Source organism: Megachile rotundata, chromosome 2 (genome assembly GCF_050947335.1).
Source record: "Megachile rotundata isolate GNS110a chromosome 2, iyMegRotu1, whole genome shotgun sequence".
NCBI lineage: Eukaryota > Metazoa > Arthropoda > Insecta > Hymenoptera > Megachilidae > Megachile > Megachile rotundata.
In genome coordinates, this window is record NC_134984.1 from 14,243,154 (window position 1) to 14,258,426 (window position 15,273).

Consider the following 15,273-nt stretch of genomic DNA (forward strand, 5'->3'; position numbering starts at 1 on the left):
TGTGTACATAATAACTTTGTAATACAGTTCATACTGCGTATGCGCGTTGGGTAATAATGATAATGCGGGATTCTTGAATTTTTCTACGTTTTTATTTAACAATCATCTGTTTGACAATACAATTTAATATTATTAGGTATACGGATGAGTAATCCAAACTTTTTTAAATGTCTTTTGAGATCATATTAGCGTTCATATACAGCTATTAAAACATTCGAAAATTTATACAACGAATATGTTAAAACGCATGATGGATTTCTTTTTGAATAACGTATGAAAAATCTTGATTTTGAAAATATAAATATTGAACCTAAATAGAAAATTAATATAATTTTTGATTATTAGATATTAAAGGTTTGGATTAATCATTTGTACACCTAACATAATACTTATCTTTCGTTATCGTTCGATTCTCATTATACATTAATTATGTAAATGAAAAATTATTTTATTGTACTTAACGGCATGAGTTACTTCGCGAAAGAAAAAAGAATTGTAAAAATGCTTACGATAACAAAGATACGAACTGATGCGTGACTAGAACGCGGTTATTATAATCGAGTCTTAGAGATATACATTTGACTTTGAATCCATCGGTTCACAAATTCGATGCGATCATTAGTTTTCTTTTAATCTAAGGATAATATAAATTGTAGATGTATAATATCACCATGAATTACAGGTACAATAATTCTTCTGTGTAAGGTCTAATGTCACACAAAAGTGTGGTATCAAATACTTTCTGTGATTGACGGGGACGGACTTTTCTTCGAATTACTATAACGTCGAGTTATCGACTTTTGACCAGCAGTTTTAAATTGATGAAATACCGGCGAACTTTCTCTTGGACTACCGCTAATGTTGCCGAAATCCCAGCTAGCAAAGTGTTCTTCGAATAATTCCTCGAGCTTCTTTGACAACGTCTCGATTGTTTTCACTCGGTCATAATCATTCTATAACAAAAAAATTCAATTTTAAATAAATATCATCGTATTTTATAAATGGTAATATTAATATAAATGATAATATTATAGATAATAGTATAAATAATATTACAGATAATATTATAGATAATATGAGAAAAATTACAATAAAAACTGAACAAACCTTATGATACAATTTCGAATTATAAACAATACGACGAAAATCCCTAACTGCGTGTTCTACTTTGTGATAGATTCGATTCTTCAGCTTGTACTCAACAGTTTCCAGGAACATGGGACTTTTGATAACTTTACAATAATCTTCGATCTAAACAGAAGTTTAATCAAGGTTTAACCTACTATTTACTCAAGAGAGCATCGTATAAACAAACTAACAGTGTGTGCAGAGGGTCGAGCGTCATCGCCGTTTCTCGAAGACGGACACTTAAAAATTTCTGCGTCCTCCATTTGCCAGACAGTTTGATGTATCATTTCTAGCTTGCTAAGCGCGAGAGGACTAAGGCTTTGCTTTCTTTTAGAACTGTACCACACGGACCAACCTCGATCGCTTTTTCCGTCTAAAAATTCGATGCAACCAGTATTCTCCTTTTTCTTCCCATGTTTCATTTTTGACGTCTCTTCTGCTCGATTATCGCCGTCGCAGTTTTTCGCTGTCCTCTTCCCGGAACACTTGCATGATCTGCTGTGCAACAGACGGTACGACTTCTCGAAATCTTTTCGTTGACATTTCCGACCGGAAATCGCCGATATGTTGGCGATATTCAATTTGCTTTTCTTGCAGAATTCTTTCTTCTCAGAGAAGGATGAGGAAGCGCAGCGTCGAACGGTTTCGGAATAAGTGGCTTTCCCTGTAATTTGGTTCGTTTTTTCCGACGTAATTCGATCCTTGGGACTCTCTTCTAACGTAGTTTGTTCCATGTTTTTGATCGGTGCGTCGCCATTGGTCGATGAAACCGGCGCCGTTTGCTCATTCTCCGTCACTGAACTGTTCGACGATTCCGAACTGCGTCGTTTCGCGTTATTACTTTTTCGCCGCTTCTTCGCCATACTAACGTTGTTCAAAGTTCTGATTAACCACGAGTCCGTTTTTACGTTCACTTTACTAGAACCTGTTAACGGGCAGCTGCATAAAATATTGTGATATTTAATGCTGGAAGAACGGAAGTGCTTTCTTGAATATGTCATCTTTTTTTCTGAATGTGACTTTAGCGTTTTATGGGCAGAGAATAAAATGCATTTTAACGCTTAAGATGTCCGTTATGCGACGCTCTGTTTCCTCTCGCATAGATTCGTTCGGTATTAATTAAATATAACATTTTTTAAATTTCCGTCCTTCTAGTATTAAAACAATTAGACAACGTTTCAGTAAATTTGATTATTGTAATTAAATATAATAATGGAGGATATTTGTTTGTTAACACATAGAAAAATTAAATAGAAATATTTTCTATGGTTCTACAGTAGACTCTCGTTATATTGCCATTTTTGCAGATCGTTATATAATAATGATGGCATTTCTTGAAGACAATTTTTTGCTCAATAAAGTATATTGCTAATTTCCAAATTTTTCTGTTAATTTTAGCTTTATGATAATATATCGAGAGTTTATTTATTTCAATCGATTTGTTTGAATATTTTCGAAATTGTGATATCGATAAATATTTTAACTAACCGATTAAAATACTTGTCATCGCCGTAATTTTAAAAATACTTCGTACATTCAAACAACTATAATGTTTACCATTTCTATCAGACAACTGTGAAATTTCGTTGGTACTTGTTTTGGGGGACAGACGATAAGTAGATCCCGACTCATCCTCCGACGCCTCGTAACTCGAAACTCCACCGCAAATATCGTTATCATCTTTCAAAGTTTTCGACGAATTTTCCTCCAGCTTCTCCTGCTTCTTCGATGCTCCGTCATTCTCTTCGGCACATTCAAGTTCCTCCGTGACATCGCTCAGCTGAATTTCCTTTTTGTTCGAATCGCTATCATTCTTAACATTCAAAGCTTCCAAAAGAATTTCCGCCGAGGCGCACGCCGCTTTCCAAGTAACATCCTCTGGCACATTATAACCGGATGTGTCGGGACGTTTCAAAATTCTCGGTGAATTCTCAAGAGAAAATGCAGGTGGCGGTACGATAGGACTCGCCGGAAACGGCAACTTCGTTGTTGTACTGCTAACGTTTGTGCAAACGTTCGTTGCGAGTCGAGGCAGCGGTGTCGACGACGAAGGTGCACAGAAGTTCTTTTCTTTATTATAATGACTTCTGTGATTATTCGATTCGTTTCGTGAATCCAGACGACGATTAGACTTTCTTTGGTGCCTCTTTTTCGGGACGTTGTAGCTACCCGGTTTCATGTAAACCCGAACGTCCTCGGAACTGTCGTACTCCTCGGGAGCCTGCTGTGCTTGAACACGGTTATTGATCAGATTGTAAGCGTTCCAGGGGGCTGTTTGTATGCTCTGCATGTTTTGCAACGTTTGGAACTGACGGTTCGCGTCAATTTGTAGCTGCCTGATGCAATTACCGAGGTCCGTTGTGTTTTTCGTCTCGTGACGAGATGGCGCTCGCGATGCATTTTCAGAGTTTCTCATACTCGCGAACCAGGCGGACAAGTTAGCTGTCATTTCTTCGGAAGACTTCTCAGGAATACTGGGCTCGATTTGACTGAGTAACGTCATTCTGTCTTTTGGAACTGCCGCCAATTGCAGTTGACTGGTTGACGATTTACCGACGTAGATTAAGTCCATATTAGTCCTGTTTCCATGGTTCTGATCGAAATTTTTTAAATGCTTGTGGCCGTAGTCTATCGTGTACGAGGGGCAAATGGAGTAATTGGGGTAGAAATGCTCGGTGTCGTTGTTTGAACTGAAGTATATGGACTCCAGACTAATCGAAGGGTTCATAAACGACGATTCCACCCTTGACAAACACTTCTGGGTATAATTGCCCTCGTAATTTTCGTCCAGTTGTCGCTGTAATCTAAAAATAGAGTCGTTCTCGTGCTGTGATGGGTTTTCAGGATATTCCTGCTTCTTTTCTTTGAACGTCCATTGTCGGTCCTGGCTGCTTTCTGTTAGAACCTTGCTTCTCAGATGAAAAAACTCGGCATTCAATGATTGTGTGGATACGTCGGTCTTTGAGGCAGATGAAGTTCCTTTTAAACGAAATCTACCGTTTGTTTGGGCACCTGATTCTGTGTGTCCTGGAAACATAGGCACAGATTCGTGTCTATTACTATTAGGGAATTATGTATAAAAAGGTCCCACCCCTGCAAATATATAAATTTCATTGCTTTGTATAACCAAGTCTGGACATTTGATTTTATAACAAATGTGTCGTTAGTGAAGGCACAAAAGCAATATGGTAACACTAGTAAAAATTTTGTGTGCATACATGAATTAGTGTTTCTATTGCATTATAAATATAAAAACTATTTTCCTTCCTATGGGTCTCAAATGGACTCAAGGGTTGTAAATAACCTATAGCAACCAAAGTTATACTTGCAGAGGTAAGACCTTCCTATGCATAATTACCTGTCACTACATTCTCAGTGATAGTCCACTTACTTCGAGATTTCGTTTCTCTTTGACCCGTCTGTCTCTCCTGATCAACGTTATACTGGCCAAAATTTCGCTGACTTCCGACATGGAACGTTTCTTGATCGTTCCTTTTATTCCTTGATGTATTGTTCGCGGATGGATCAAACAAGTCATGGTTTGTGTAAGCTGAAACATCACCTGGTAGAGAAGTTTCAAACGATTCTGGTTTCTGCTCAGCATCGCAAGTGTCATGGTTCCCTTCAAGTTTCAAAAACGTTTGGACAATCTGACTGAGCAGCTCGTGCGTGTTTTCTTCCCATTGTTGAAAGCATCTGACCAATTCGCAGTTGTATTTGTCATCCAGACTCGGATAATGTTGTTTGTTCAAGTAATTGTCGAGGATGAGCCAACCGTTGCTGATGCGTAGCAGAGCATTTATTAAGTCGCTGACGAATACACGATCTCCAGCAAAAATTGGGAAGCATGTGGATGATTTTGTGACGGCCGTTTTAGTGGCGGTGGAAAGGTTCCTTAACCAACTAAATTTTGGATTTGTTTTACAGTCGTTATTTAAGACGACCTCGGCTTCTGTGCATCCCCAGTAAATGACTTTTCGTAGCAGTTCGGGGTACTGGGTGCGATCAATGGTTGGTGCATCAGTTTGTACAGCTATGGATGTGCTGGTTCCATAATCCACACAGAAGTCAGTAAACCAAGTGTTTTTGTTTGAGACAGTGTCACCAGCACCATTGAACAATGGTGCTGAATCACTTTTATCATTCTTCATTTCTTCCTTACCAATGTCGTTGGAAGATGTGTTGCAAAGAGCTGAAACCATTTTCTCAGCTTCAATGGTGAAGTCAAAGCTAGCTGAGGATTCATCCGAGTAATGTTCTTCTTGTATTTTTGTAGACACACTTGTAGCAACTTTATCTGAAGAATATGCATTGGTTTCTGGTTTTGTGTCATCTGTACATGCTTTCATGTCCAATAAACTGTTAACGGAGGAAGTGGTTGTTTGTGATGGCCATTCATTGTAACTTTCAGTAGTTGTTAATGGGATTTGAGAATCGTTCACTGTAGTTAACCTGTTCTTAGTGCATTTTAATGTTGAAATGTCAAAAGTGGTGGAAGAGGTTGCAGTTTTATCTCTCTGTATATTTGGAAAGACCAGATTCACTGGAGGATTAGGGAAGACTTGATTAGACTGTGTTGTTTCAACCGGACTCGTGATTTGATTTGCATAATTTGCTGGAGACGCATAAGGATTGAGATTAGAATATTGAAACAAGGGATTAGTGTTGACAGTTTGCAAGTTGCAAGTGTTTGTGGATGGAACATTGTAATAGGATCCATGTGGCAGTTGTTCTTGTTGTTGTTGTTGAATACTTTGTCGATCTTGAACTACACAAAATGTTTGCACATCTGGAGGCTTGAAGTAAGTTTGAGGTACTAAAGCAATTCCAGAGTTGTACTGGTCTCCAGTAAAGGAACCATGTGTGTACGTTGAGGAGGCAATTAAAAATGAGGTAGTTGATGCAGGCAATGGGCCAGTATTTGTTGTCTGATCATACAGGACTAAAGACTTCGGATTGTAGGATAGTTGCTGTTGAATATGTTGTTGCTGCTGCTGCTGCTGATAATATTCTGGATTTCGTATGAGTTTATTCTTGGGTGGCCATCTGCTGCTTTTGCCTATATTCATGGATGGGTTTGTACGAGAATCTTAGAAAACTGAAATCATTATTTACAATAAATATAACACTTAGTACTATCAGTGGTGATACTTTATATTGGTATTGGTTGGTATTACCATATTAATACCATTAACTATAATAATAAAGAAATTACAAAAACTGCACTGTTTAAATATATTTTGAAACTAACAATATCATTTGCTTTTTATTAATATCTATTAGTAACTAACAGAAAACAGAAACATAATGAAAAAGGGTAATTTCTGAGAAATTAGTAATACTAGTATCCTTAATTCTTTAAGAACACAGAGATTATATGTTTAAAAGGAAAGTATGGAATAAATTGTATGATGAAAAGAAATGTAATTATACCTTGTACGTGTAAAGGAACAGGATTAGTCAAAGCAGCATTACGGCGTGCTGTTGGATAAATACAAGACGGATACAGACTAGTTCCACATGGTTGAAGAGTCAATGTTGGATTAGGAACAGGACCATAAAGAATTTGTTGCTGCTGTGGATGTAAAATGGAAGAAGGTGCTGATGCAGGCAGAATAGCTGATTGTATAGACGATCGATTAGGTCGTGTAGCTGTTGGGTGCATGATCCACCTAACGCCAACTTAAAAATAATTTTCTTGTTTTGACGTTCTCAGGTCCTGTTTGAAAATTGAATTTCTTTAATATGTCAAACACTTTAAACAAATGATGTGAATGTAGGTACCATACCAACTGTTAATTGACATATTAATAACCTAAGTATGTTATTTATTTTTATATATTTTATACAAATACAATAAATAGTTTAAATTTTACCTGATATCCGAATAGCTTTTCATTCTTCTTGAATAAACCATTTGTATTCGTATATGCGAGCAACAAGGTAAATGAACATGAAAAAACTCAACAGATCAGGAGATTGCATGCACGATACGATTTAAAATAGATAGTAAAGTGAAGTTAGAGCGCTTAAATAAATATTCACGTAGGAAATCGAAAGAAAGGAAAAAATTTGAATAATTAACGAATAAAGTTGCTATTAAATTAAAGGAACACGAGGTTGATCCACAACTTTTTAAAATCACTTCACCCTGTCTCTCGGTTTCATACATATACACGTTAGCATTTTCTTGATCGGTATTTTTTCTTTTATCACGGAAAATCAGATCAAAATTTCTTGTAAATCAGAAGCAGTGAAACTTATTTACATACTGAAGAGCAAATGATAATCTATGGAACGAAAAAGTCAATGAACACCGTAAAGAAAAATGGCAGATTACTGGTTACCGAATTGAAACAAAAATTTCCTGCTGGAACAATGAAACGAGAGAAAAATTTGACGCACGGCTCAAGCTTTTTATCTATAAGATATTAATATGTTTGCAATATTGACAACGTTGATTATCTATAAATGTTTAATACTGTCGATATTAAAAAATTATTAAGAAATTGTATGTACGTGTCAACTTCGTGAAATATTGTAAACTTTATTTTATGTGTAGTTCGAGTCGTATATACAGAGCTACTTAAAATGGCTACAATTGATAGTAATAAAAAATAAAGAAAATTATTTTTTAAAAACGATACCGTGTATTGTTGAATTAGGGTGGTGGAAAATAATAAACATATAAGCTTCCGCAACGACAACCCTGATATATTTTCCTCGCTTTGCAAAAACATGTCATACAGATGCTTTTTTATTCTCTCGCGAATGTTGTCACAACATATAGACTTTCAACAAGTTGCGTAATTGTTACTTGTGTGTAATATCATTCTTAAGCTCTACGCAAAAAATTGACGAGTGAACACAATGTGACTGTTGTCACACCTTCAGCACCCTATACTGGAGTTTCTCAAGAAGAATTATGCATGATGAAGGAGTGCTCGCCAAGCTGTTCGACGTTTCGCAAAAAGTACCAAAAATGAACCGTTCCTGAGTCCCTGTGCAATTAGAAAATATTCTGGAAGAAACGCGACCGTTTTCCATTACATTTCTGTGTAAATATCGATGAATGTATACGGCGTTACTCGAAAAGTAATTTTGGCGAATAATTTGATTTTAGAACTCATTGTCTAACCTTTATCGAGATTCAGTTCGAAATGAACAGGCAATCAGGAACAGCGTGCACGTTTTCACTAGACTACGATAATGGACAGGAGGAAGCCACTGCACTGTCTCTAGAATTTCATTTCGAGATTCCATCACGGTCAACATTTTTTTATCCGATAAATAACGCGGGATATTTGGCGTTTCAATTTTGTTCACTTGTGCTATGCAATTTTCTTATTCGCGGCCAGAGATCAGAATGTATGCACTTCCTCTGAGACTCATCTTATCCATCCGTATACACTAACCGTTCGAGAAACGCTCGTTAGGAGCGCCTCCTGTCCGCACGTATTAGAGTGCGTTTTAAACTAGCGAACGATTAATCGTTCTTTCTCCGCTTAGGCAAAAGTTTCAATCGGAACGAGCGTTTGGCGAACGATTACTGTATTGTTTCCCGAAGAATGCCTGTAGGTAGGTACTAATCTCGAACGCATCTCTTCGCAGACTGTTCGTTAATAGGTTTAATTTCCATGGAACTAATTACGAATGAATGCTAGTAGAACACTGCCGAGTACACACGACAGGATTAAAGATTTCGGTGGTAAAACGTTCGGTGTCGCCGTGTTGCAAAAGTCTTCCACACACGAACAGACTTCTTGACGGCCACCGAAACCGCTTCGTTGATAACATTTTTTCTTGTAATTCGATTCGTCCCATCCGCAGCCTCTTATCACTCGTGTATCAGGTGGAACTGTTTCAAATACATACAATCGTTATTATCTATGTAATGTTTACTGTTGGAGATCTTGCGTTTTTTTGAGTTGAGGAAATGACGATTGACCTTTAGGCAATACCTTGGGCGCGGGAATATTTAAATGCACCGATTACGGCTCTTACATTTATTTAATCTTAAAACTTATGAATTATTATTTTTATTGAAATTTCTTTTTTAATCTTTTAACATTTAAATTTCCAAGTGCCTAAAATTTTAAATCTCTCAATTTCCGAATGTATTTTCTCAAATTTTTATATTTGAAATTTTTAAACTCTCATTTCCAAATTCAAAATTTTAAACTTGCAAATTTTTAACTCCTCAAAATTTCTCTTTGCAAATTTCTAAATTTAGAAATTCTGAAACTCGTAAATTTATAAATTCGTAAATTCCCAAATTTCAAAATCTCAATATTTCCAACAGTCAAGATATTTGTACATAAATCTAGGGACTTAGAACTTTCTATCGCTACGGCAATATAGCGAGAGCTTCGTGCATCAGCTTACTAAAATTATCGTAAAGAATTCGTAGCATCGGTTATACTATTTTAATATAATTTCCAGTCTTACCATTTGAATACATCGGTCACAAGGTTTTGTTACAATTTTAATATAGTAACAAGGATAAAATATTAACCAACAAGTGCATTGAAAATTATTATAAGATTGGTGATAATAATTTGATATAATTTTCTTGTTACTTACGTCCATTAACACTGAACTCAATGACTTGCGTAATCTTTCTACACATTGTGTATTTAGCACCGTCCTTGAGATCGGCACAGTCCTTTTTAAGGACATCTGGAGGAACGTCATCGGCGCATCGACTGTCATTGTGACTGTTACAAAGGTAACACTTTATTGCGTTTATACCTGTAACGTTAAACAAAATAAACAATTATTAAAATTTATCATATTTTAATTGTTAACTCTTATTTTGAAGAACTCTGCTTGAATCTATTTAGATCTGTAATAAAGTAAGAGGTCATTTAGCTTGCAAAATTAATTTTACTTAATTTCAATTTGTAAAATTAATTTTACAATTAATTATTAATACTTCACAAGTAATTTGTAAATTTAACAGAGTTAAACTTTTACATATTAATTCCTAAAGCATTTTTAAAAGATTTGAAATATAATTTATTACAAATGAAGTTAACAAATTATAAATAAATTATAGTTAATAAATATACAGGTAAATAGTTCATTTATGAAACAGACTTGTAATAAATAAATTTATCTTCCCTTCTTTTATATGAAACTGATTTGAGCAGAGTTAATATTTAACAAAAAGGTTATACCATATACAAAGAGGTTCAATTCGGCTATATAGTAAAACATTCTACAAAATACCTTAATAAGTTAATAGATCTATAAAGAGTGGTATAAAATAATGTCTGTAATTATGAAGTGATAGAAAATAGTGGCTACAATGTAATTAATGGTAAAAATGTTGTTATAGTTTGGAATATTATTCGAAGCACAAGGCTGCGATCACTATTGACCCATTGATAAGGGAGGTCAGCGTGAGACGAAGATAATTCGACGATTAATCGTTTTGTTATGAAAAATGATTATTATGTCATTATGTCATTGACGTATCTAAGATTTTTGTTTGGGGTGGAATTGATTTTGTAGTTTTGTTGATGACGTATAGAAATTACATTAAGAATGATAAAAGAGGGATAAATTTTTGAATTTGGGAGTTTTCTGGAATTTTGAAACTTGGGAGTTTTGGGGAATTTTGGAAATTTGGGAGTTTTTGGGAATTTTGGAATTTGGGAGTTTTTGGGAATTTTGGAATTTGGGATTCTTAGAATTTGGGGTTATTGGAATTTGGGGTTTGTGGAATTTGGGATTTTTGGAATTTGGGGTTCTTGGAATTTGGGATTCTTGGAATTTGGGATTTTTGGAATTTGGGATTTTTGGAATTTGGGATTTTTGGACTTTGGGGTTTTTGGAATTTGGGATTTTTGGAATTTGGGATTTTTGGACTTTGGGGTTTTTGGAATTTGGGATTTTTGGAATTTGGGATTTTTGGAATTTGGGATTTTTGGACTTTGGGGTTTTTGGAATTTGGGATTTTTGGATTTTGGGATTTTTGGATTTTGGGATTTTTGGATTTTGGGATTTTTGGATTTTGGGATTTTTGGAATTTGGGATTTTTGGAATTTGGGATTTTTGGAATTTGGGATTTTTGGAATTTGGGATTTTTGGAATTTGGGATTCTTGGAATTTGGGGTTCTTGGAATTTGGGATTTTTGGAATTTGGGATTCTTGGAATTTGGGGTTCTTGGAATTTGGGATTTTTGGTATTTGAGATTTTTGAAATTTGGGGTTCTTGGAATTTGGGATTCTTGGAATTTAGGATTTGTGGAATTTGGGGTTCTTGGAATTTTAAAATTTGGGAGTTTTGGAAATTTGGAAACTGAGGAATTAGGGGTTTAAAAATTTGTAAATTGTAAAATTGTAAAATTGTAAAATTGTAAAATTGTAAAATTGTAAAATTGTAAAATTGTAAAATTGTAAAATTGTAAAATTGTAAATTTAGTAATTTAAAAATATGTGAACTTGGTAATTGAAAATTTGAGAATGTGATTCATTCAAAACTGAAAAGCCAAACATTCAAAAACTTAGAAACTTGCGTTCATACTTTATAGATCTGAAAATTTAGAAATCGCGGAGCTTCGAGATCCTCTGTCCCTCGCGTTATACGGGGAGGAGCTGGCCATATTGTAATAACCCTAAACCCTCGCTGGTCCCTATCCAATTAAGTAAATGGCCATTATTATTACGTGTTTAAATGTAACAATGCATTGGTATGATTCGTTATCACTGTCTAAATGTAGCTATCTATATAGGTTAACGTTTCAACATTGCTCATTGTCAATTAACAAGTACTAAATTTCGCTTAATTAATTGTATTTAAAATAAAAGTATATAGGGAAGATCGTATAAATGTATTCTTGTGAAACAGTAAGTTCATCGTCCTCAACAACGTAACTGATATAAAAATCAATGCAGCTACGTGGCCTAGAAAAGCATCACCACAATAAGTTTACAGCTTGTTCGCACCTTCTAATCTTGTTTCTACGGTCATTCACAGTTCTAAACATGACATAATATTATGCATAATCGTTGTCACTGTAATAGATACACCTGCGGGTAGTAGTTCTTAACTTATTAATTATTACACACTTTTTATGTTGTTTATTCGTTCAGGTTGAAAATGGTGCTTTAGAAACTGTGATTTTTGTTATACATATGTTGTGTAGTGAGATAAATAAGTATTAATTTATATGTAGATAGCAAGATAAGTAATTATTAATTTTTATATGGATAGCAAGATAAATAATTATCAATTTTTATGTAAAGAGTAAGATAAATAATTATCAATTTTTATGTACATAGTAAGTTAAATAATTATCAATTTTTATGTACACAGTAAGGTAAATAATTATCAATATTTATGTAGAGAGTAAGATAAATAATTATCAGTTTTTATGTAGACAGTAAGATAAATAATTAATAATTTATATGTAGATAGCAAGACAAATATTAATTTACATGTAGAAAGTAAAATAAATAATTATTAATTTATACATAGATAGAAAGATAAATAATACTAACTCATATGCAAGCAGGTTGCAAAAAAAAATAAATATTAATTTAAAATAAAGTTTGGGTTGTTTGATTAATTTTTTATAATATTAATTTTGAATAAAAACATTGAAGACATACAACTGTCACTTGTGGATTGAACAAGTGATTATAATTTTATAATAAAAAAAGAAGCAAGAAATGACAAATGAAAAATATCCACAAACCAAGAATAATTCTTTAAATTTTTTAAAATAATTTTTGATATAAGTGCACGACAATAAAAGATAAAAAGGGACAATGTTTCAATATTCAGTCAAAATTGTGTACAGACATAATTCTTGTGCGCATAGTTCGTCACCATTGATCTGCGTCTACGTCGAGAACCTCAAATTCGGTCACAGATTTTCATTGTCCAAAATATATATTTCTAACTTTTTAATAATATTTAAACTATTTTTTAAAAACAGAAAATAACTCGATACACTTCCTTTATAAATATAAAATAGATAACAAATTAAGAAATAAGTTGTTGTAATTACTCTATTATTATTTAAATAAACGAGTACTAAATCGATTGAGATAAATAAGCAATTTTTTCCGAACGGATGAGGGGTATGACATAAGTCCTCAACGGAATAGTATTAATAAAACGAACGTAACTCATAACGCAGTTAACCAGGAAACTGACCATGATTCAATTAAACTTGTGAAATTATCTCAAAATGAGAATCCAATATTAACATAGCGTTCTATTAGTTTGCCAACTAAATTCGCCATCTTGAATGTTCCGTTTTGGAACGGCTTCCATCGAAAATTATTCAAACAAAATTGTTTATAAGTTGTCACAAGCTCAAGGTAAAAAATTGATATAAATTCAAACAAGAAGTCATAAGTTTAAATATTTTATTATAATAAAAATAATTGTCATACGTTTAAACAAAATAAAGTTGCCATAATTATCAATAAAATAATTGTTATAAATCTAGGCAATAATTGTCATGAAATGTATCTAATACAAATTGTCAAAATTTCACATAAAATGTTTTATTTATAAGTTCAAAATTTTGATAAAAATAATTGTCATAAATTAAAACAAGACAGTTGTCAAAATTTCAAATAAATTTCTATAAATTCAAACAAGTCATAATTTAAATAAAATCGTCACTAGTTCAGATCACATTTTTAAATAAAAATTCAACACGAATATAAAATTTTATAATTTTATAATTTATGTAGGATAAACTGTCCAAACTGTATAAACTGTAAGACAAGATAATTATAATAGAAAATTTAGTACAGCGAATTAGGATTCACAAGAAGTCTTTTTCATACATATATTCATCAATTAAAAATACACAAATATTTTTTAAAGTATATAAAAAGCAATATCTGTGTTCCAACAAGAACCCCTCCCACAAGTGTCAATAACAATGTACAGTTGAAAAAGTTCAAAAATAGACCTGACGCCTGATCAAAAATATTTAAGTATAAAGCACGTAAACGTACACGGGCCATAATAAAATATCTAATCGTCATTAATAAAATAAAATGCGAAGAAAATAGTAAAATGGGGAAAGTAGGTCTGAAGGCAGGACGCGAGGATCGATAAGGAAGTCTGGTAACGGGGTCCGATTGTTGAACCAGGGTTAGGCTAGACAGAACGTCCAGACGCTTACCACAAAAACAGAAAATGACCAGGACGCACAAGACGAGGACGACCGAGTGTTTCATGTCGGTTTTTGTTTTCTTTTTATCCTTGCACGTCAACGATCAAAACGCAGCTCGCGGTCACCGTGTCTGTGTACGTACGTTTGCGAGCCGTTTCGCGGTCGGATTCGTCGAAACCGGAAGTGAGAGAAAGCGATTAGACGAAGGGGTTGACGAGGCCAACCATTCGGCCCCGAAAGCTACTGAAGCACTGTTCACGGTGGCCGTTTCGCGACACGGTTTCAGCGCAAGTCCGCAACCAAGGCGACGATGCTCACAGTACTGGCATAACCATGGATATGTTCTACATGTAATACCACTATACGTGATTGCGATGGAGGAACGAAGAGGAGGAGAGAAACGGAAAAACGAACTCGTCTTCCACCGACCAATAATCCAAGGCCCAAACGATCTAACCACGACCGAGGGAAAGTCGGATACGCGATTATGATAACCGCTCTTCGATTCGAGAGAAATCAATAATTTTGAACGACCGAGGGAAGGGATGCAATTGATTTTTTGACGTTAGTGATAACGATGCAAATCTGACTAGTCACTTTTATATTTAGTCGTATTTTCATAAGTCATTAGCGTACTTTTTCATATTCACATCTTTGTTCAAACTGACATCTTCAAATTTCTTACTGACATATTTTTTAAGAATATTTATAGCTACTTGCCTCGGAGATTCTATATTTATAAGCAGATGATTGCATGGTTTAAATCTGGTTGGAATGAGTTTTTCCTTATTCTGTTTACTTGTCTGTTTACTGAATTTTATTTATAGCCTATAAGTATAAAAATTTATAAATATTGTATGTGATGAAAAAATTGGGTTTGCTCTTGTACATTTAAGTTCAATTTCCTGGTAGATCACTTATCTTTTATCTTTTTAGTAAATAGAGAAGTCACTTATGTGACATGTATTAAGTAACGTATACTGATATAAGTAAATAG

At 34.1% G+C, this 15,273-nt stretch overlaps 2 protein-coding genes across 6 annotated transcripts; both read right to left on the reverse strand.

The window, feature by feature from the left end:
• Positions 1-70: 70 nt before the first annotated feature.
• Positions 71-7,669, reverse strand: LOC100881122 (uncharacterized). 5 transcript variants are annotated; one of them, XM_012279991.2, is made up of 7 exons: positions 7,005-7,669; positions 6,562-6,847; positions 4,487-6,187; positions 2,686-4,155; positions 1,320-2,053; positions 1,108-1,251; positions 71-953 (listed from the first exon to the last, which is right to left on the reverse strand). In XM_012279991.2, the coding sequence occupies exons 2-7, from the start codon at positions 6,791-6,793 to the stop codon at positions 732-734; spliced, it is 4,503 nt and encodes a 1,500-aa protein (XP_012135381.1). In that variant the 5' UTR covers positions 6,794-6,847; positions 7,005-7,669; the 3' UTR covers positions 71-731. The 5 variants fall into 5 exon arrangements, with proteins under 5 accessions (XP_012135381.1, XP_012135384.1, XP_012135383.1 ...); XM_012279994.2 differs by lacking the exon at positions 6,562-6,847 and having other exon boundaries at positions 4,487-6,226; XM_012279993.2 differs by lacking the exon at positions 7,005-7,669 and having other exon boundaries at positions 4,520-6,187; positions 6,562-6,998.
• Positions 7,670-7,821: 152 nt separating this feature from the next.
• Positions 7,822-14,618, reverse strand: LOC100874993 (UPAR/Ly6 domain-containing protein crok). Its single transcript, XM_012279988.2, has 3 exons — positions 14,286-14,618; positions 9,712-9,879; positions 7,822-8,986 (listed from the first exon to the last, which is right to left on the reverse strand). The coding sequence occupies exons 1-3, from the start codon at positions 14,338-14,340 to the stop codon at positions 8,772-8,774; spliced, it is 438 nt and encodes a 145-aa protein (XP_012135378.1). The 5' UTR covers positions 14,341-14,618; the 3' UTR covers positions 7,822-8,771.
• Between the last annotated feature and the right edge of the window lie 655 nt (positions 14,619-15,273).

What these genes read in the sequence shown, in the direction of transcription:
- LOC100881122 (XM_012279991.2), bottom strand. Translation starts at nt 6,793, where the DNA reads ATGCACCCAACAGCTACACGACCTAATCGATCGTCTATACAATCAGCT. An exon ending in CACTGAGAATGTAGTGACAG is followed by an intron (nt 4,156 to 4,486) that starts GTAATTATGCAT and finishes CTATGTTTCCAG; the next exon opens with GACACACAGAATCAGGTGCC. An exon ending in ACAGTTGTCTGATAGAAATG is followed by an intron (nt 2,054 to 2,685) that starts GTAAACATTATA and finishes GCCCGTTAACAG; the next exon opens with GTTCTAGTAAAGTGAACGTA.
- LOC100874993 (XM_012279988.2), bottom strand. Translation starts at nt 14,340, where the DNA reads ATGAAACACTCGGTCGTCCTCGTCTTGTGCGTCCTGGTCATTTTCTGT. An exon ending in GGTCATTTTCTGTTTTTGTG is followed by an intron (nt 9,880 to 14,285) that starts GTAAGCGTCTGG and finishes TTAACGTTACAG; the next exon opens with GTATAAACGCAATAAAGTGT. An exon ending in TGAGTTCAGTGTTAATGGAC is followed by an intron (nt 8,987 to 9,711) that starts GTAAGTAACAAG and finishes TATTTGAAACAG; the next exon opens with TTCCACCTGATACACGAGTG.